The sequence below is a fragment of the Pezoporus flaviventris genome, unplaced genomic scaffold (genome assembly GCF_033815535.1).
Source record: "Pezoporus flaviventris isolate CSIRO_AGI_PZ_B2104156 unplaced genomic scaffold, CSIRO_AGI_Pfla_v1 ptg000064l, whole genome shotgun sequence".
Lineage (NCBI taxonomy): Eukaryota > Metazoa > Chordata > Aves > Psittaciformes > Psittacidae > Pezoporus > Pezoporus flaviventris.
Window position 1 is genome coordinate 1345061 of NW_026892612.1, and position 22172 is coordinate 1367232.

The 22172-nt window shown below is 42.9% G+C and overlaps 2 protein-coding genes across 2 annotated transcripts in view; one reads left to right on the forward strand and one right to left on the reverse strand.

Moving 5' to 3' along the window:
• Positions 1-6800: 6800 nt before the first annotated feature.
• On the reverse strand, positions 6801-18769 carry ZFAND5 (zinc finger AN1-type containing 5). The gene is made up of 6 exons (XM_061470813.1): positions 18601-18769; positions 16609-16766; positions 16025-16136; positions 15507-15604; positions 8669-8794; positions 6801-8445 (listed from the first exon to the last, which is right to left on the reverse strand). Exons 2-6 carry the CDS (start codon positions 16757-16759, stop codon positions 8297-8299), a joined length of 636 nt encoding a protein of 211 aa, XP_061326797.1. The 5' UTR covers positions 16760-16766; positions 18601-18769; the 3' UTR covers positions 6801-8296.
• Positions 18770-20798: 2029 nt separating this feature from the next.
• TMC1 (transmembrane channel like 1) overlaps positions 20799-22172 on the forward strand; it is a 133455-nt gene continuing 132081 nt past the window's right edge. Inside the window, exon 1 of the mRNA XM_061470818.1 lies at positions 20799-20920. The gene's annotated coding sequence lies outside the window, so the exon portion shown is untranslated. The remainder of the gene's footprint in view (positions 20921-22172) is intronic.

The following is a 22172-nucleotide window of genomic DNA, read 5'->3' on the forward strand; positions in this document are numbered from 1 at the left end:
TGGGAGTTAGCCGGAAGGGCTGGGAGACTGCAGGGTTGGAGGAGGTATCGGTCAGAGCTTGGTCAGGCTGGGGGGACGAGTTATCGGTCAGCTGGTGGTGAGGTGTTGTATTCTCTTCCCTTGTTATTTCCTTTATCATTGTTATCATTGGTGGTAGCAGTAGTGATTTGTGTTATACCTTAGTTACTAAACTGTTCTTATCTCAACCCGTGGGAGTTGCATTCTTTTCGATTCTCCTCTCGGTCCCTCCTGGAGTAGGGGGAGGGAAAGAAGGGGGGAAGTGAGTGAACGAGTTACCTGACTGGGTTTAAACCATGACAGAAGGACAATTGCATACTGTAGAAATTCTATGTATCTTCATCACTTCTAAAGGAAAAACATCACTCTGAAAATCCAGAAGGGGACCTGAGACACAACCCTCCCTTGCTGGAGAGATCCACATGGCAGCTTGCTTTGTGCAGGCTGTGGTGACACATTTGTGTCTTGCCTCTGAGCACAGGTAAAACGAAGGTCAGCATCCCTTGGGGAAATTCAATCTTCCCTGGCACTTGCAGTGAGTGTGGTGGTGTGAAACTGCTTGTACTGGAGCACTGCTGGAGGATGGGGTGCTGTTCTGTCCTGTGCAGGCTCAGCTCTGCCTGGCTGACTTCAGGCATTTTGTCCATCTTTCAGTCAGTTGCCCTTTCAGACAGCATGGGAACCAACAGAATCAGTGCAATGGGTGGAAATGCTCCCCCCTCTGTGGTGCACCGGGGGGCTGGGTTGGTCTTCTGACTGCACCTGCACACTGCCAAAACTCTGCATCCACCATCCACCACAGTGGTGCAGTGGCCACGGATGGAGCACTGTGTTTAGCCTTCTGGGCTACTTGAAATATCTCTGAGCTCTGGTGCTCAGCAGGATACTGTCAAAGCAATCCAATTTCATGGTGCTGGAGCTTGGCACTGTCAGCACAGATAAAATAAGCATGCCTGCCCAAAATATTCATTTGGCTTTGAAACTTCCTTGTAGGACTAGCTGATGTGCCTGATAATTTCTTTAGCTAAACAAATGGGGTAGCTTTGTCCTTAGCTTGTAATCCTAGAAAGGGGAACCTTAAGATGGCGGTTAGGTTTGTTGGGGTGTTTTTTTGGTGTTTTTTTTTTTTTCCCCTGTTTTGTGTATTTTTTTGTTATAACTTCCTTCTAAATTCGATTTCCTTATAATGAAGTTCCTTGTAAACACGCAAGAAAAGACTGTCATTCAGACGCTGAGTAACTAGGGGGAGAGTCTTGCCATTGCTGGAGGAGGCTTTGCCACGATGGGATTGGAAGGGCTGGGCCTGTCAGTGCATGGGTACTGCTGGACTCCCACAGCCCTGTCAGCCTGGGCTGGGGCAAGGGCAGCCCACCCAGGGCTGTTGGGGTACTGCTGGCATGGGGCTGGCAGTGTCAGGGATCAACCCTGCCAGGCTGTCCTGGACACCCTTCCCTTCCAGCAGAGTTTGTGCCGTGCAAGGTCATTCTGGCAATCACTTGTGGATGTGACAGCAGGAAGCGGAGGCACAAAGAAGACAGTGGTTATCCACAGCTTATTTTGACCCTAATCAGACTCCTGAGCTGATAGCTGTGGTAGCTTTTGCTTTGAAGTGGGAAACAAAAGAGCTATACATTATGCTCATGGCTGCAACCCTGCAAACACAAAAGCTTTTAAAAAAGCAAGCATGCACCTGATCTCTGAAAAGCACAAGGCTTGGCTTCTCTACACACAGCACTCAGAAAAGTGAGGTGGGAGAGCAAAGGGCAGGGATTTTAAGATCCATCTCTCATCTAGAACAGAGTTGTGCACCAGCCAGGTGTGTTTGAACAATGGACTTTTTTAGAATACAATGACCAGGTTTGGGAAAACAAAAGGATTTCATTCAATCCCTTTGGTTGTACTACACATAACTAAATTGTACGTGGTTAAAACAAAAATAAACAGAAGTCAGCAACTGATGCTGGTCAAACATGGCCTAAAAAAGGGCATAGTTAGCACAAAAAGAAGTGGAAGTTACCATGACGGCTTAAGACTTGCAGTCAATAGTGACATTCTTGTGTTAGCTTTTTCAACAATCGCCCTCTATTCGTAGCCCAAACCAAAATACTACTCAGAAGCAGGGTGTGCATGTATTAACTTCGTTTCTCCAGTACTGATAAGCTATGTAAAGCCATGTTCTTGGCAAAACCTCTTACTGCAGTTGGTTAAAAAAATACCCTTCCCCAGCAGCTTTTCAAATTATTTGAAATACTTTAAGAAAATCACAGCCAGATTTGCTTCAGACTGTTAAAGTGCTACCAGAAGGAGACAGGATGAAAGAGGAAAGCAAAGGCCAGCCAAAGCTGCTGCAGGAGTTACAGAATAAGGATGTTTCCAAGGTTTGGGAACAGAAGTGCAATGGGGTAAGGCTATTCTAGCCTATTTGCTGCTTTTATTATTTGGTGTGGGTGTGACACAGTAGTTTCCTGAGCTGAAATGCCAGCAATTGAAGATTTAATAGCCTTATTGAGGACAAAGTATGGTGGTGGGTGGATTTTAGCTTCCATAGAAACATATTGCAGTACACATATAATTTGAGGCTGTAGGATTTGCTGTAAGGTACAAACAGGAAGTTACCTCTAGATAGAGGTGCAGCTTGTGCACTGCCTGCTCAGGCCCCAGCCAAAGGGCTGCTGCACCATTCCTGGCTGTCACTGACCTCAGGATGGAGCAGAAGCTGTTTCTACCATAGCGCTTGGGGGAAGCAGGAATGTGGCAGAGATGTCCTTGAAGAAACAAGGAGAGCTGGGTCTGGAACCTGGCATTGTAACTGCTGTTCTATGCAGCCAGGGGTAGTTTAGGACATGGACTGTGTGCTCTTCTCATGGAGAGACGGGCTTGGCCTGCACTTGTGGCAACCACAGGTTGTTGTACCACTGCTCCTGGCAGCTTAACTCACCCACCCGCTCTGTGGTCTGCGGTATTGCTCTGTAAAACGTGGCTTTTAGACTTAGAGCACTTGGACAAAAACCTCCCTACTCCACTGGCGTGGACAGGGGTTGAAAACTCACTCTGTAGGAGAGTCAAGCAGCTGCTGGCAAGTAGCCTGCTAATACGGCTCAGCTCACAGGAGCCAGGACCACAGGGCTGTCTCCCCGCTGACCTCTTCTGTGTTTCATCCTCACCTCTGTGCACTGGGGACAGCAATCCTCACCCACTGTTGTGAAGGGCTCTAGGAAACAAAGAGTAAGAGGACTGTAAAAGTCCTAATGTTATTATTCACTGATACAAACTTTGGTCTCCAGCAGCTATTTGCAGAGAAGTGTTAAATGCATCTATTTACTGAAGGCTGGGTCTCCACTGAGAAATGACTGTCCTGACCTGTGATTCAGCCTCGCCAACTGACAAACTGTCAAACACAACCACCTCTGCTCATGTGAAATGCTGAGTAAATGAACGTTTACCTCAAGGCCATTTCCTAACATAATATGATTTCCAAAGTCTGGCTTAGAACATCTTGCTGGGGAGCCAGTGAACTATTTCCACTGTTGGTCCTTGATAGTCAGATGTTTGCATGTAAGAGACTAAATTACTAATATCAGCAAAATACCACTTTAAATCAAATGTAAACCCATTTCTGCAACATGCACGTTCAGGGCTTGGACTCAACTAGCAAACCATGAAGCACAACTCCTGTCTCTCACTGCCTCCTCCTTGCACTAAATCCAGTATTTGGTGAACTTTTTATCAGCTGTTGTGATGACTGAACAGGAAGCAAAACACCCATGTCTTTGGTCCTACAAGGTCAGTTAGAAGGTGCACTAGTAGAAATAGACAAATCTCTATGGATATTGCACATCAGGTGAGTCCACTATAGCAATCAAAGGAACCAACTTGGTCTCACTCTGAAGAGTGTAGTCAGACTGAGAGGGATCAAGATTTTTCCCAGGCCAAAATCCCATGCTCCTTAAAATACAACTAAGGAAAATCTACTTAGCCTAATCCTGCTTAAACCTAGTCTGACCTGGTCTCCCAGCAGCATTATCAAAGTCAAATGATCCAGTGCACAAATTGTTTCACAGGCTCCCTTGGGAACACAGGGCATATTCGCCATATACCCAACTTCTTCCTCACCTACTAAAGTAAACTTCAAATCTACTGTAAAAATGCTGTTTTCTTCAGGAAAATCCTATCAGCAAATGAAGCATGTTGGGTAGGTTTTAAACAATATAAATGTATGCTGTGGTAAAGAGTAGATAAACATGAATGCAGAACAGTGAATTAAATTACTTTTCATCAGATCCTACAATGCTATAGTCTCGGTGGTATTACAAGTGAAGTTTCACAGTGGGACTTGATCCTTTCTCACTATATTGCAAAATCACTAATCATGCAAAACTATTAGAAAGGGGAGCTGCCTCTGAAGATGAAAGGTCTAAGCCATAGGGCGCATTTCTCTACCTAAGTATTTGCCATGCGGTTCAACAAGCACTTTCTGCTTCTAACACCTTTCTCACAAAAGAGTATTACCAGCAAGTGAATAAACATCACTATACTTTCAGAAAACATACTACATGTAAAGATTACTGTCAATGAAATCTGAACCTGAAATCAACTAAAAAGAAGTCCAAAGATACATCTCTAAATATGAACAGCTAACATTTAGTGATGCATTTCAGACACTGGAGAGAGAGGCTGAGATATCCATAGCTGCAGTGAGAAAATGAAGCTGAAAGCTTCATTCTGGGAGCAGCCATACTGAATCATTGCTTCACTTTATCCTTTAGGTCATGTTGCCTCCATTTATACTGATTTCATTATTGTACCACCAGAAGAAGGCGTAAGAGGAACCTGGAAATACATGAACCCAGAAGAGCAGGTTGAAAGTGACTTACCATCAACAGCGTTCACAGTCCTATCAAAAATCACCTCAGGAACCCAACAAAACTGCAAACCAAACCATTTTCAAACTTGATTTTTCCCCTAAAAGTGAGGCATACTGGCAAGGGGTAGGGAGAAGAATAAGACCAATTCAGATGCAACCGCATTTTGAAGTAGCATAGCAAGTGAGGCAGCAGGCAGCCAAGGTGTCTCGTTAACTAGAATTGGCTATTATGCAATTAGTCAATGACACTAACTCTTTCCTTGGATTTAAACATTTTTCATGAACACTGCAGCCTCGGTGATTCATTAAGCAAACACAGTCCTAGTCTATCATGGAGAAGCCTGTAGAACATAGTGTTGCATGGCCATTAACACCAAATAGGCAAGTATTTCAGAGAGTGAAGATTACTAAACAGGTTTTAGTTTAGTTTAGCTGCTTTCATTTACTCATTTGTTTATATGTTCCATTTTGTTCCTTAACTATATAAAGCCCTCATCATCTGACAAACTTGTTTGGGACAGAGGAACTCTTCCCAGAATAGCGTGCTTATGTATAAGATAAAAACATCTGTGTCTTAACAGCCAAACGGTGAACGAGGATCGGTGTTACGGGATCATGTTTCTTTCTTGGAAGATGTACCATAGTGTTTGCTTGAAAGATTAAATACCCCCTCCTGCATCCACTTTGTCATTACCTACTGTTGTTAAACAGCCTTCCCCTCCTCAAAGTGGTTAGTGAGCCACAGAAGAATTAATCCTGAATGATTATAGACACTACAATAAATTATTAACACAACAAAGCTCAGTAGAGAGCTTGCAGACCTACTTTTCATTACAGACTCACATGTCATTTATGGGCAATTTACATATGATAAAGTTTATGATTTTACAGGACAATGAGGGATTTTATTTCATACCTTCCTCCACAATTATTTCAGATTTCTTAATTTTTTTTTCCAAAAATGAGATCAACTATTTCAACACGTCTTCTAAAGTACAGCCTTTGTTCAGATGAAAAGCAGTGAGATTGAGGCCATCATAATGATTAAGTACCAGTACTATACTACCTGTCCTAAAACACCAGCCACAACAGTATCAAAAAAAGACACATTCTCCTTAAATAACCTTTTCAGATTCTAAAGGAAAAAAAGGGGGAGTGAGGCATTTTAAGCTGCAATGGAAAAGCTGATTTAATACAAAAGGCAGAAAAACTGCAGTTTTAGTGCTTTAACGCAGTTTCATGACCAAGTCATAAAATTCACCCTGGAAAATGAAGTTTCCAAGCATTCCCGTGTTCCCTTATTGGAGGCATATACAGTGGCTACAGTAGTAATTTATCATGCAAATATCAGCCGACTGGTGGGATGCACATTACCAATTTCAGATACAAGCAATTTTTATGCATTATCTAGCAGTCCAAGATGTCTTCCTCCAAAGCAACATATAGCGTCCTCTGTCCTTCTCTCCCACTGATAAATCTGGCATATTTAACGTCCACAAGGATAAATGCGGCATGTTTAACATCTGTTGGATGCTGACCCTCACAGTAACCGACTAGGTCTGCTGGTGAAGCTGTGGACAGAATGGCATAGTCAGTATACTGGCTCTACTACAACAGATCCATTTAAAATAAGCTTTATAGGCAAAAGAAACCTTTGCCGTTCATTGCCAATCCACTCCTTTGCCCCCTTTAAGCACTGTGTTGTGTTGCTGGCATTTTTGTCAGGCCATCAGGTACTTATCAGTGTTCCAGCTGCTCATGCAAGTTATCTTAAGAGGAACTGGCATATCCAAATAAGGATATTAAGATAACATTAAGATATCTGTAACAACTAGTACTAACTTTGCACCTCAACATCTACAAGGTCACCTTGTGATTACAGCAATAATTAAAACCAATGCACTATCACAAAAGGAAGTTATTTCCTTCTGTACATGATTTTTATTATTTACATAATACAATACAGCATAAATGCTGGGTAGCATAATTATGTGCAATACATAAATATGAACTATCTGTACATGTTTGCATATCTAATAACCCAGAAGAACAAAGTTAGAAGCAAAAACCTGGTAATTTAATAGTAAAGTAAAAACTAAGATTGAACACTGTAATAAAAATCAGAAGTTCAGGAATAGTGCCTTGTGTACATATGTAACTATTTACAGATGAGAACAGGCATTATCACAACACTAGTCTAAACTGTACTTGTTTATATAAAAAAATCACAAGTTTCATACATCACAAAAGCCCCTTCCATTATAACACAGAAGTGATATTACCAGACAAGCATCAGTGAAGTATACTGCCTTTTCTAGAGTTGTTATTGTACAATGCTGTAGATAATGCAGCCCATGCAATACACCCAAGAACACCACAGTCCTATACCCAAGTACAATTAAAAGTGATAAAGCAGCCCTCCAAGAGTGGTTCCAGCTACCACTTAAGTCTACAGCAGTCATGTTGGGTATGGTTTTCCATGCAGAATGGTTCCAACTGCTACATCTAAAACTAGAAAAAATTAACTCCTAACATTCTCTCAAACTCTGAAAATGCAGAATGTAAGTAGTATATGAATAATAAACTGCTCCAATACATCAGCAACTTACTCTTCAGACACATTGCTTGATAGAGCTGCTATGGTATTTCTAAAAACATATGTAACTTTTTTTTTGTATACCAATCTTGCAATACTGTGGCACACATTTTTGTCTATGCACAGAAAAGCAGACTGTCTGCAAGCCAGTTTGCAAGTTCCTAGCAGGACATTTCCTTTGAGAACGTGTTTTCACATTTCTGAAGTTAATGTAATCTTTTCCAAAAGAGTTTTCTTCTCATACTTATCTGATTTTTCCCATTTTTTTCAGTGCAACTGATGACTTTCTTAAATATGACACCAACACTCATCTTACTGGAATGGTGGGTGCCTATACGTAGCTTACATTCTGCTGGAAAACAATGGAGTGTGGAAGCTAAAAATCAGGATGAGATTTTAAATTATAGAAGTAGACTGCCAATCATTTTGATACATCCTTCTCCAAAGCAGGTACATAACACCAGCCAAAAATTATACACCTCAAACACATCTTGAAAGGCAGATCTGCTACAAATATGCACACAGCATACATCTGTTGGCACAGCTGAACTAGAGTCTGTCCTCTGTGCATGTGTATTCCTGTGCAGGTTTCTGATCATCCAGTTATATTCTGGGGAGGGCATATGTATTTTCAAGGGCTGTATCTATCCAATTCTGCCTGTAACAAACACCCAAACATTCTGAAATATTGTTAAGACAGACAAGACTAAAAGTAAAACTTTGAAGAACAGAAAAACAGCCATGCACTTGTTCTTTCACGTTTTCCTAGGATGTACTGAAAACAAAACAGAAAGTCAGTCTTTTCACAAGCAGTTAATTTATATTCTTTGTATTTTTTCAGCCACCACAACTGGATTCTCTTTCCTGATTTTTGCTGCAGCTTCTGCTTTGTAATCGTATGGGCAGTTATGCTTGTCAGAATAACGGTGAAGTCCACAAAATAAATTTCCACATCTGCAGTCAAATCCTGTACACAGAAAAAGAATCAACATCACTAGGAAGCTTCACACTTAATTAAGTTGTAAATTAACAGCTTAGTCACTACAAAGGGGTTGTGCTCAATTACTGTGACATACAGAGTAAGAAAAATGAGGAGGGAAATAACAGTACAGCTATTTAATTAAGTTCAATCTAACAAGAGGCAACTAAACATACAGATCTGTTCAAAACTGATGAAATATTTCTCATACCTGTAAGGCCAACCTTCTTTCTGCACATGAAACATCTGTTCTTCTTTGGTTTGGGCAGTTCAGAAGCCCTCTCTTCATGCTGTGAAGTACTAGGCTGAGAAACTGATGGGCTTGGTTGAGTAACAACTGTTAAAGCAAGCAAACAAAATAAAGGTTAAATGTCTTTTTCTTAACTTCAGTAGCTATTCAGTAGCATGCATGTATTATTTCTTAAGGATTGATTCCCCCTACTAAGACCCTGCTGTTTGTTGTCTAAAATACAGCATAGACAGTCTACAAAAATGTAAATCAGGAATACAGATTTTTAGGTACTCTGTTCTTTCCTTTTGGCTCTACACATGACAATCTCACTTTCCCCACAGTTCCACCCGCTAGAAAATGTAAGGCCCTTCTTTAGTACACCTGTACAGGTTTTTAAGGCCAGAAGTTCCACACACACATTTAATATTTAAAAAAAAAATCATACGTTTAATTAACATTCAATCTAAAACAATAATACTGTCCCAACTAAAGCTGTTGAATAGAAGGGACAGCTGTAGAGAATATAACTAATGGGAACATATTTTAGAAAAAAAAATGGAATTCAGTAATGTGTTACTATAGTAGTACTAGGTTACTCTGCCATTACACCTGAGAAGTCAGATGCCCGAAACAGTTCACCAAGACAGCAGCTAACAAGCCATTAATTTTGTGACAGACGCAGCTACAAACCACACAGTTCAAAAAAGCCCTCACATTTTTGACTTTCAGTAATTTAAAGAACTGCCAATTTACACTGAACATCTGTATTTTTGCACTGTATACAGAGTTAGTGTTCAACTATGCTACTGTTCAAAATTAAGTCATTTTTCAATTGCCTTTGTAATGAACACCTTCGGACAAACTTGAGTCATGTTTATTTAAGTCCCTGAAGGTTAAAAATTTGTCCTTTTGTGAACCTGTTCATTTTGAAAAAATGAAACAAACAAAAGTTTTTTTGCCAATTAAGCACACTTTTTTTTAAAATATCTTTTCTATATCCAACCTGGAACAGAGGAAAGCTGAGAGGTGCATTTGTACAATCCTTGTATGGTTTTCCTGAACATTCCCATCTCTTTAATAACATCTGTTGTTCTAAACCAGAACAAATTGTAAAACACGTTCCAGAATAAATAGTGTATATAACCTTTAGGGACTTTTTTTTGGTCATCAACTTTACTCACACATATAGATTTGTTAGCTGAGATTCTTTTGGATCAACAAATGGTATATTTGTGAAAAAGTTTTTTTTTCCAAACATGAAGGAACTGTTATGTTGACTTTTTTATATCTTTACTCCATATAACTTGCTTTTTAAAACTGCATTTGAATTACCACATTCACAGGTTTTCTAAAAGCCAACTATTATCGCAAATACCTAGAAAGCCCACAATTCACTATACAAGCTCCCTGTTAAGACTTCATAGTTTAAACAAGATTTAAAAGTGGCAAGCTCTCAGAAGTAACAAGGAACCTTCACTGCTCATTGCCAAAAACTTTCATGAAATGTAACAATGGTTGCTAATGTATTCTTATACTTTAGTTATAGAGCCCTAATGAACAAGACCATTTACTACCTTTAGTTTTTGTCACCTTGCATAGATGTTTTTCTAAAGTTTGTGAAGTTCAGAGTCATTGCTGGTTTGCCAAGTCTGAGTGATAAATAAACTACTACACTACAGTCACTAATACCACTGGTACTTTTTGGAGTAGTTTCTTCTTCTGCTTTTGTGGGGTTTTTCTTGTGTTTTTTTTTTATTTTTTGAGAAAAAAACACCTTTGTCCTGATGATTAACATTCTCCAGATGAATAGTTACATTTCTCTGAACACGTTTTTAAATCCGACAGAAAGCAGAGCTTGGTATTTCAATCTGATTGAGAGTGTGACCGAAAATCAGGCTGAAACCCAGCAGTATCACTATCAGTGTAAACCTGCTGGACACCATGCAACCTGCCTAACTGCCATCAGCTATGGCCTTAAAAAAAAAAAGAAAGTAAATAACCAAACATCTCCAGAACCAACCTACCGATATGAGCCCATGCTGTTTCAATGACATGCAAAGAAAAAGGCAGAAGGGGCAAATCAACCGAGACCTAAATAAAGCCACTCAAAAGGTGGACTAAAAGAAAACTGGAAGAGGAGCAACTGTTACCACTGCGTAACACAGCAACAAGGAAGCAGAAGTGCAAACAGCAACTTCACAGGAATCACCAAGGCAAACAGCCTAGTAGATCGTTCTACCATAAAACAGACACTGAGAACAAATTCACCTAAGGGAAAATGTTAATCAACTACTTCCAAGTATACTTCCCCCTTACCATGAAGAAACTGTGGCAACCGGCAGCCCAGGAACTAGACAGTGACCCTAAGAAACTGGTGGCGCGTTTCCTGCAAGGGCTGCTGAGCAGGATCCTCCTCCCACCACCACATGTTCCAAGAAGGAAAAGCAGTGCACAACATGCAATAATGGGTACTAAAAAGTGCCAAGGCAAGATGGGATATAGTCCCTTAAATACCAATTAAAAGGTTCAATTTGTTGCTCTCCATGACCAAAGGATTCTCCTATTATTTCACCCCAGACTCAAGTCTGAGTATGCATTTTTACCATGTTAAACCTTCAGAAATGTGCTTCTGAGTAATGCCTAGGGCACAGGCAAAGCTGCCTACCCTGCCCTTACTTAAACTTCAGGACAAAATCCATCTTCATCAACTTGTGGCTCAGATGAAAAATAATGTGAACTGTACATTTCTGATGACATCAGGAGCCACTTTAAATTCATCAGATACTACCCTGGTAACTGCTTGTCACAAAAGGCTTATTTTCGCACAGATCCAAGCCCAACTGGGCAAGTTAATTCCAGTCCTCAATATATTAATTTAAAAAATCATACAGTGTTAATATTCAGACAAAGTGCTCTAGCTGATTGCTCTATGATCAGCATGGAATGAATTAACTGAAAAAATGTTGGAAGTTAGAATATAAGGGTTACTGCTAACTGGTAGACTTGCTTCCTCAGTAGCAGCGCTCAGATGAAACAAACCTGTCACCATTAAACCAGGTTTAACACAGTTGCTGTTGGCATGTACCCCTTTCCATCACCATGGTCACTTCACTCCCATTACTAGAATTACAGTTACTCAGCCTGTATGCAGAAAGGTCCTACACCAAGTGGAGAACAAACTTTTTCTCAAACCCCAAACTATTAAGCCACAATGACTACGTGTGGCTGCCACTCAAAATTAAAAACTACTATGAACAGAATTTTACAGTAGCTTTCCTTATATAAACCAGTATGGCTGCTGCAAAAGAGCATACCTACTGTAGGAATTTCCCCACTGAGATTTCACACTGGAATGAATCCAATGCTTCAGTTGAACAAAACATGATGAAAGTAAAGAAATAGCGCTTTTTAACCCTCCCCATATCAGAAGTGACCAGAAAAGGCTACCAGAGTAATGCTGGTAAGTTTTTAAAACCTTCTCTCATAAACAAAACTGAACCCAAATAAGATCCCAACAGCTTAAACTGCATGACTTTCACATAACATACTGGCGAGGCAAAGCCTTGAAAGCGTACTTATGGCTTCACAATATGATACCTAATCCTACTGCTCCCTAAACCAGAGCTATTACTTAGTTTAAAAACAACAAAACACCAAACAATAACCAAAACAAAAGCTCCAAGCCTCTGGTACACATGCCAATACTAACTACATCTTGAAACACAGACCTGGCTCATCATTCAAGAAGGTAATGGTCTACAAAAGTATAAGAAAACACTAAAAATACACTGTAACTGGGAACAATATAATTGTTTAAACATACAGGTTTTCAAACAGTTTATTTTTTAGTGGTTTCTAGGTAACTTAATTCTCTTTCTTGTACAAACTTTTATTTCCACTTGAATACCTGCTAAAAAAAAAAAACAAACCAAAACACCAAACCCCATGTTTCTTTAAGGAAGGGCTCCACAATGCCTCAACAACTTGGTATACATTGCTCCGACAGTGTAACATTAGTAGTTCATTAGGTTTTATATTTAATTCCAGTAACTCAGAGGGAAAAAAAAAAAGCAGCTATGAACTATATTTCTATAATGCTTTAGGTGTAGTCTGACTTCAGGGAAGTGTGTATTAAAATTCAATCCTTAAGAAGTGTAAAAGCTTACCAAAATGCTATAAAAAGTATTTTGCAAATATTTCCTGCTTAGGAATTTGAGTTTGGACATAAAAACCTTTAGGTATCTCTAACTTTTGAATCATTTAAACACAAAACTACACTGTTTAATTTAACTATGAAGTCAAAATATAGCACATTACACATGTGAATTACAACCAACTAGGTCATTTACATCCATCATGCCTTTCTCTTTCAAATGTCAAGATACAATTGCCTTAACATGAGATTTATTTTGGATGTGAATCCAGGTGGCAACCTCAACCTGTTTGAAAAGAAAGAAAAACACACACACACACAAAAAAAAAAAAAAATCAAGAAAAGTAAGCTTGTTAAGCTTCATTGTTTCATTGTTCTCAACTTCACCTTCTCGAGTCAGTTCCAACAGCAGGTAAGTATAACTTTATTCTAAAGCCTGCTAAAAAATACTAAATAAATAAATCAGTTGACCACAATTTTTTTTTTATACTTCCTACCTGTAAGGAAAATAGCCAAAATGTCACTTGCTAATGAAAATCTGTCAGAAAAGACTGTGACTTCATACTGTTGAAGTATAAGGAGAACAAGCTACTTTGCTTAAAGGCTACATTGTCTCTTCATGATCTGTTATTATCTAACAGATGGTTATGAAATTCAGTTACCAGAGTCAGACACTGCTTACAACTAGACGGGTTCATTAGCAGCTCCATGACTGTAGCATTATCTTAAGAGAATCTTAGGTGTACCTCACAAAGTTTTATTTGTTAGTATGAGGCAATGTGACTTATTTACCATTGTTTCAGTTTCTCCTTGAGAGGAGAGACCAACACACATTGGATGCTGCTTGAAAAACTGAGAGAATTAAACCACAACTAGTCCAGACACAGCAGGGATCTTTATAATAAGTCTAGGCAAGCATCTATTGCCTGCAAGTCAGAGATCAATGTAACACTGAATACAGCCAAGACTTTGCATATTTTAGATGTCCAACAAACGCTAAGAATAGTACATAAAGACTCTATTTTATGCCATCTGCAACCTACGCCAAACCATAACACTCAAAAAGGAACTGGAGTTTTATGGCAGCTGAGGCCATCTCATGAATTTACAGGTATATACTCAGGAAGGCAGTTTTTTTCCAGACTCGTGTACATTCTCTGGTAGTTTTTCCAGTGATCTTTACACACAGCTTTCACCTCGTAGTACTGTTTGCAACAATACCATCAGCAAGTGTCTTGTACTGCTTTTGGATTTTTTCCCCTAATCTAATCAATAGAGTCCTTTGTGACAGTACCTACCATACTGTTGACCCACAGTACCATAAAATGGGTAATAGATGAATAATAGCTGAAGATTGTCCTTTACACTTGGAAAAATGACAGATTCTTGCTGGCAGTTCTAATAACAGTAACGTCACCTATTAGTTTGCCGCTACCATTTTATGTATTCCTTTTTCCTGCGTGCTGCATTTCATGGAGGAATTTGTAACAGGGCGAGATGTGCTTATGAATTTTGTAGCAAAGTCTGTTTCTCAGTTACACACGAAAGCCTCTTCAGATGACACCAGTTAATGTCATGCTGGTAATACTTGCAAAAATCTCCTCTCAGTCTATACATAATGAAAACCCCATACTGTGTAACTAATTTAGCTCATGTCACAGAATCTTGACTTAGCATGACTTACTGCAAATGGTAAAATACTCTGTACAAGTATTGAGCAATAAAGTGTCAGGTGTCAGAGCAGTCTTTGCCAGCAAAAATATATCTGGGTAAAAAAAAAGGTAAAAATATCACTTATACAGTTCTGAGTAGCATCTGCTGCAATTTTTATACGACTTAAAAACTGGAAAAATGAATTTTATCTTCATCTTGAGTGAACAGACTTCCTACTAAACATCACTGTTTCAGCTCTGTCAAATAAAAAAGTGTGGGTATGTTTCAGTATGGAATAAGTGGTTTAAGATATCCATTTGAACAAATTGATCTTACTAGTTCCAGGTAAGAAAGCAACCCCTTCTGCCTCCCTCCAAGAAATACTCTACACTGTAATTACTACAGCTACAACCTTCCAGTACAAGAATAAAATTTTTAAATTGACAATTCACACCTAGCAATTAATGCTGCAAGTATCCTACATCCACAGAACAATACTTTGATAATACTTACCGATTACTGAATTAGTTCAAGAACCCTAAACAGTTTTTGTTAGTATTTTTAAACCACATACTCCTTTCACCCACAGCCTCACTCCTCTGTAAAATGGAATATCAGTAACTCTATTCTCCAAATGCAACAAGTAATTTTGACTGCCATGAGTCAGCAGGAATTGTACTCGTAGGAAATACACAGAAATCTCAACACTTCAAAACTGAACACCTTGCCCAAATCAAATTTTTATATTTTTTTAAAAACAAAGGTTTGGGAGTCAAAACCCTCACAGGTGACTTTTTTTTTTTACTAACATTGAAAATGCATCTCAAAACCCTATTGTGGCACTAGTCCTTCTTCTTGATTCTGCCAGGGGAGTGCTCAAGATGCACCTTTCATCATCTTAACGGTCCCTTAAGATCGCCACCACAACAGCAGATACCTACTTAGAAGGTTACCAACTTGTCAGCTCCCACTATGTCACCAGTTGTACACAGTGCTACTCTGCAAACATACCTGGCTCAGTCTCTGTTTTCGGAGTTACTTTTTCCTCTCTTGAAATGCTCATTTCTGTCATTTGCTGAGTTACAGGCAAGGCAGCAACAGGCACATTTCTGTTTAAGTGCAGTGAAACACACAATTTCTGTTAGCTTTGAATTCGTAACAAAAGCTTAAGCTGTCCATACCCATTAATAAAGTACCTCTTCAATTCCTACTGATATATGTTTGACCTCTGCCTCTACTATCTTCAAACTGCATTTTTTACTACTCTGTTTTAGCTTTTAGTTTAGAAGAAAACAGGCAAACCTGCAGCAATTATTTCCCCAGGTAAATCAAAACCATCCTTTTAAATGTAGCAGTCCAACCCCAAATATTTTAATCAGCTCTTATTTACACAGATTCATGGAACACTGGAAGGTAGACTGTCCCTTTTTCCTCCCCAGATCACTGCAAGAGGGCAGGATTGCCACAGGCCTTCAACTTGCAGCACACTCACACCTCATTCAAACCTCAAAATGGTATTTTAATCTTACCTTGATTTTTCAGACGTGCTGCCAGCAGCACCTTCACAGTTGTTTAAGCTAGTGTCTGCACTCTGTACAGATGGAGAGTCTGAGGTAGGACTGTTGGAACCACTGGCTGTTCCTATATAAGAATTTGGTAAGTTAGTTATAAACAGATTGTAAAGCATGTTAAGCAACCAGTTTCATAAACAGCTATGAACTGTCTGGATACAATCTTCACTGCTACTGCATATTACTCGTACTTTAAGACAGGCTACACTGTTAACAACCAAAATACAAAGACTGTGTAAGAGGAGGCTTAAGTGGGAAAGCAAATTACAGCTGAATGCCAAGCAGACCAGAACACATTACACAGAAATATATTTTTATTTTTAGCATGATTTAAAGTAGTATTCTCTTTGATATTCGTTGTTTTAGTACACAGGTTTCATAAGTTCTCCTGAAAAATGTTCTGGGATTCCTTGCCATCTTCCGTACGTTTTATTTTAAAACGACAAATAAAATTAAAAGAAATGAACCCAAAAAAACACCATTCCCCCCCCCCCCCCAAACCAAAACACCAAACACCCCCACCACAAAACACACACCCTTACCCATTGGGCTGATTCTACCACTATTCTGCTGTCTCTGAAGATGCTCTTTGTAGCAAACAGAACACATTCCATTTGTCCTAGGATTTCCATAAAATCCACATCCTGTACTACACAGCATGGGCCCTGGGGTCTGGTTTGTCTCCTGAGTCATCTTGATGCTGTAAATAAAACCAGAGCTGCATTAGAGGCTGGCATGTCACCAAAATCAATTATAGGGTTATAGAATTAAAGCATGTCTGCTCACCCTGCCCCACCAAAATGATATCAGCATTCTTAAAGAGGGTTATATGAATGTTAATATACCATTCAATACTGCAACTGTATTGCCAAGTAACATCGTTAAGAAACTTTCTAAGGGAAGAAAAAGTGTCAGCATACTAATACTGAGAAATAATGTACTTGTTAGGCACCAAGCTGCACAACAGCATTTGACAGACAAAAAGCCCTTTATTACCAGCCTCTTAGTACTAAGAGGGACATGCTTAATAAGCAGAACCAAGTTCATATCTACTAAACAATTCTGGCAAATAAGATAGTTTATTTTTATCCCAAATTCCAGCAGAAAAGCCCCACTTTTTCAGTAATGTTTTTAATTATTTTGATGTTAATTCCAGTATTATTAATTCCTATTTTCACAATACATTTGTCAAACAGAACAATAAAAATCCCTGAAGTACTGGCAGCAGCCAATACAGCAGTCTGTATCCCTATCTTTAGGAGGAGTTTTCAAAACAAGGCTCATGTGCACTGCTTAAATTGCACATAAAATCTGATACTGAGTACTAACTGGCAACAACATGTGTACAACAGGCATTTCAACCAAGAATCTAAAGACCATTTCTGAAATAAGTTTAGACTGGGTCTAAACTCTTACTCTTCCAAGAGAAATAAAGATAACAACTTTAAACTGTTGAATATGTTCTATTCCACAGCCTACACATAAACAAATGAACACCTGGCAATTAAATCCTTTGTGCTAATAAAGTAAGACTTGGTGAACTCCCAAAGACTCACAGATGCTAACTCTGCCATGAACTGCTTAGGTTACGAATAAAAATACTTAACCTTCATTGCCAGTTAAACTCTGCAAAGCAAGGTTAGCAGAAAAAATTAACAGCAACCAAATCTTTGATTCCCAAGGGCAGTAAAACTGGAACAGAGTAATCAAGCAATTACTACAAACTGAGGACATGTAAGAATATTGCCCTGCCCTCCCAAAATTTAAATTTAGTAGAAGCACTGTATATGGCACCTGAAGACATTTTAGTATGATCTCTAGATTGCTGTCTTCTTATTCCAGGAAGAGTTACAGTAAGAAATATCTGTCTGTTGATTCTTGTGAGAAATCAAAAATGCCAAAAGCTAATTCACTACAACTTACAGAGAAATACTTTTTAATTAAGAAGTCCCACACTACAAGTAGTATTCCAGCAGTATGATAACTGCAACCAGCAGCTGCCTTTGTCTAAACTAAATTTCTGTGATCAAAGTAAACCAAGAGCAGGAGAAAGTAAAATAAGCAAAATTCATCAGCTTGCCTGCTGGTGGTCACAGGACCTCATCTTTCAAGTATAAATAGTAGTAGTATAAATACTTACGTTATTTATACTACATTATTAATGCCTTTGTAACACCTTCCAGGTACAGTTTCCTTTCAGGACTACAAAACAGCTTCACACTTATTTTTAAACAGTTTTACGGCCATGAACACACCAGCCAAAGGAGTCCGAAGAAACCACAGCCCACCTAGAGAAACCTAAAAATCTTGTCATCTACATTCTAGACCCATATCAATGTAAGTAACGACTGTCCTTCGGCCCTTTTATCAAGCAGGTAAACTGGAACAGCTATCAAACACACTCCCTCACCTGGAACAGCTATCAAACACACTCCGCCACCCTCAGCTGATTTGCTCCGCCCTCAAAGAAGCGTGCTGCGAGCACGTTTCACCACCACCTAAATCTAGCTCTAAGTGCTAACGCTGGTGTTAACCTACTACAAGCCGGAGTCTCCGCAACTCCTCTGCCAGCAGCACACACTTCTCCTGCTTGAGGCGCACGCCCCTGACCGAGCCGCAGCTCCCGCCGCCCCAACACGACCGGCTGTCACCCGCGCTGCTGCTGCCGAGGCGCCCGCCGCCGCCACCTCTCCAGCTGCCGCGCGCTCACCCCGCCCGACCCCAAGCCTCAGCCCTCCGGTACCGGCCTCCCCGCGTCACATGGGGGAGCGCCGGCGCTTCCGTCTGTCAGGCGTGACGTGCCAGGGCGCGGGGCCCCACCGCCCCGCTGAAATCAGCTCCTATTTATAACCCCGGCGGGAGGCGGCGGAATCCCGTTACTGCCCTTCCCTCCCGGGGCAGCGGACAGAACGGGTGCTGAAAGCCAACCCAGAAAACGCAGCATCACCCTCCCGTCACCTCCACCACGCACCTCAACCGGCCACAGCCGGGGCCGGGCGGTTGAACCCGGCCATTCCTCCCAAAGGGAGGACGCAACGACAGTAACATGGGAAAGGTCTCGTTCCACTAGCAAGTTCTCGCCTCAGGGCCGCTCCCGCTCCCTCCCAGTATGGCAGTCCCCTGCTCGAGGGGTTCGCTCCAACAGCGACTCGCGGCACTCGTCCTCACCGTTACCAGCGAAACTCCGAGGGCAGCGGGTTTTGCGTAAAACCTCGCTTCCCGAGGCGAGGGTGGGCCGCCCTGGCGGCGGCGGGCAAAGACCCCGGCCCTCTCCCAACAGGCGGTCCCGCCTTTCAGTGCGAGACCTCGACTTCGTGCATCAAAAGCAACCACAAAACCCGGGAGCCGCGCCACCGAGGGGCTTGCTGACCTACATACTTATTTCACTCCACATCGTTCTCTCGAAGAGGGGCCACGATTAAACAAAAGAAACAGAAACAAAACAAAAGGCGGCATGTGTGTGTCACCGAGGCTGCTCGGGGCGCTCGCCGTAGCCGGCCGCGCTCCGGGGAAGCGTGATGGAGGAGTCTATACAGTGCAGGCAGACCACAACACCGGGCGCTTCCCGAGGAGACTGAAGCCCGGCTGGGCGAGTCAGACAAAAGCGGAGCCGCTGCCAAGCGCCCGCAGCGCGGTACGTCTTAATTGCCACCCAACTCCCCCGCCTCCTCCGCTGAGGACACCGGAACACAAAAGACTTGAAGGATGCTGGACTGAGAAGCAGCCACGGCGGGTGAGGGTGCCCAGCCAGGGTGACGGGGCCGGGCCGCTCTTCGTAAACCCCTGAGTCACGCCCGGCCCCTACGGCACCGGGCCCCGCGCCGCTGCCGGCCCCCACGACCACGCCGTCGCCGGCCACGGAAACGTTACTGTCTCGCCGCCGGCGCTGCCCGCACCATTCCGAGTCCTCCCCGCAAAGGGGGCCGAGCGAGACAAGGCCGCCAGGAGACTCAGAGGCGGCGGAGCCGCCCGAGGGGAGGCCCGTGTACCCCTCGCTGCCGTGAGAGCCCTGGGCATCCCAGCCCAGCCACCCACCCCCAGCTCACCTATTCCCGGCGGGGGCCAGAAACCCCGCTGCGGGTACCGGAAAAGGCGAAGCGGGCGTCTCCAGGCGGCGGGCAGCAGGGTAGCGGGTCGCGGAGCTGGCGGCACCGCCGCCGCCGCCACTTCCCTCCTTTGTTCCCGAAGCAGCAGCGGCGGCCGCGTCGGCAGCGGCGACGGCGCGAGGTGAGACGCGCCGTACGCCGGGGGCGGTCGGCGAGAAGGCGCGGGACGGAGGCGGGGCACTGGGGGAGGAGGAGCTGGAGGGAACCTTATCTGCCCGCCTGCCCCGCCTCCCGGTCCGCCTAGCCTCCACCGGCAGCGGGGCATGCGCACTGCCGCCCAGGGCCGGTGACGAGCCGCGGGGGGCGGGGAGAATACGCACGCGAGGCAAAGCGGGAGTGCGCGCGCCGCTCGCCGTGGTGCCCCGGCTCCCGCGGGACCGGGGAGGATGCTGTGGCTGGTGACGTCACAGTCCTACTCCTGTCCCGGGTGGGAGGGAGCGAGCGAGCCCGACGTGTACAGAGCGGGGCGGGGCGGGGCTGCGTGACGCGGTCGGGACGGTGTGGGAGGCTGCCGGCTGGCGCTGGGCTGCGGGGAGGGCTGGGTCGGGCTTCCTTCCCATGCTGTTAGGTGCCCAGTCCCGTCCCCGGGAGGCGCTTGGGGTGTCTGAGCGTCGGCACGCTCTGGTGTTTCGGAGGATAGGGATGCTTGCTTCGGTTTCTGAACGCGGTCTTTAGGAGCGCCCTGGCTGCATCCCGGTGCTCTTGGCTGCCCGCCGTTTTTATGTGTCAAGCGTAAAGTGTACGGCAGGTAAGTTTTGGGCAGTTTTTTAGGGGCGGTCAGACCCCGGGAGTGGGCTGTGGTGGCAGAGAAGCCACCGGTCAGTCCCCGTTGTGGGTGGTTTACTTCTGCTAGGTGACGGTGTAGAGACGGTATTCTTGCATATTGTGAGCTGTGTTGATCTCCAATTCTTAGTTTTGGAGTACTTGCAAAATGCAGTCTGCTAAAAGTGAAATAATATCTGTGGTGTGTAAAGATGTCGGCTAATTCCATGTATTAGGCATCATGTTAGGCTGTGACCCATAACCAGTCCCATAACAGATACATTCTTTTTCATGCCCCGGCCTGCCTGAGGGTTTCCCGTGATTCCTAGAGGCCAACGTATATTCCAGCTGAACACTCACGTTTTGAGGGATTGAGCCATTGGCTGTTGCCACGTAAAAGCACAAGGACTTAAAGGCCAGACCTTGACTGGTGCTGAGGTTTGCGCATTTGTGGTTCATTGAACCTCAAGATTAAATACTTCTGTATTTCTGCATGCCCAGACTGTGGCTCAGAAGTGTTATGGGTACTTCATGTAGTCATCAGTAGACTACATAGAGTCACAGAATAGTTAGGGTTGGAAAGGACCTTAAGATCATCTGGTTCCAACCCCCCTGCCATGGGCAATGACACCTCGCACTAAACCATCTTACCCAAGGCTTCGTCCAACCTGGACTTGAACACCTCCAGGGATGGAGCATTCACAACCCTGCTGGGCAACCCATTCCAGTGCCTCACCACCCTTACAGTAAAGAACTTCCCCTGTTTAAGTTTGAACCTGTTACCCCTTGTCCTGTCACTACAGTCCCTAATGAAGAGTCCCTCCCCAGCATCCTTATAGACCTCCTTCAGATACTCGAAGGCTGCTCTGAGGTCTCCATGCAGCCTTCTCTTCTCCAGGCTGAACAGCCCCAACTTTTGCAGCCTATCGTCACAGGGGAGGTGCTCCAGCCCCCTGATCATCCTTGTGGCCCTCCTCTGGACTTGGTCCAACAGTTCCATGTCCTTTTTATGTTGCAGACACCAGAACTGTACACAATACTCCAAGTGAGGTCTCAGAAGAGCAGAGTAGAGGGGCAGGATCACCTCCTTCGACCTGCTGGTCACGTTCCTTTTGATGTAGCCCAGGATATGGTTGGCTTTCTGGGCTGCAAGCGCACACTGAATCTGGCTCATGTTAAGTTTCTCATTGACCAACACCCCCAAGTCCTTCTCCACAGGGCTGCTCTGAATCTCTTCT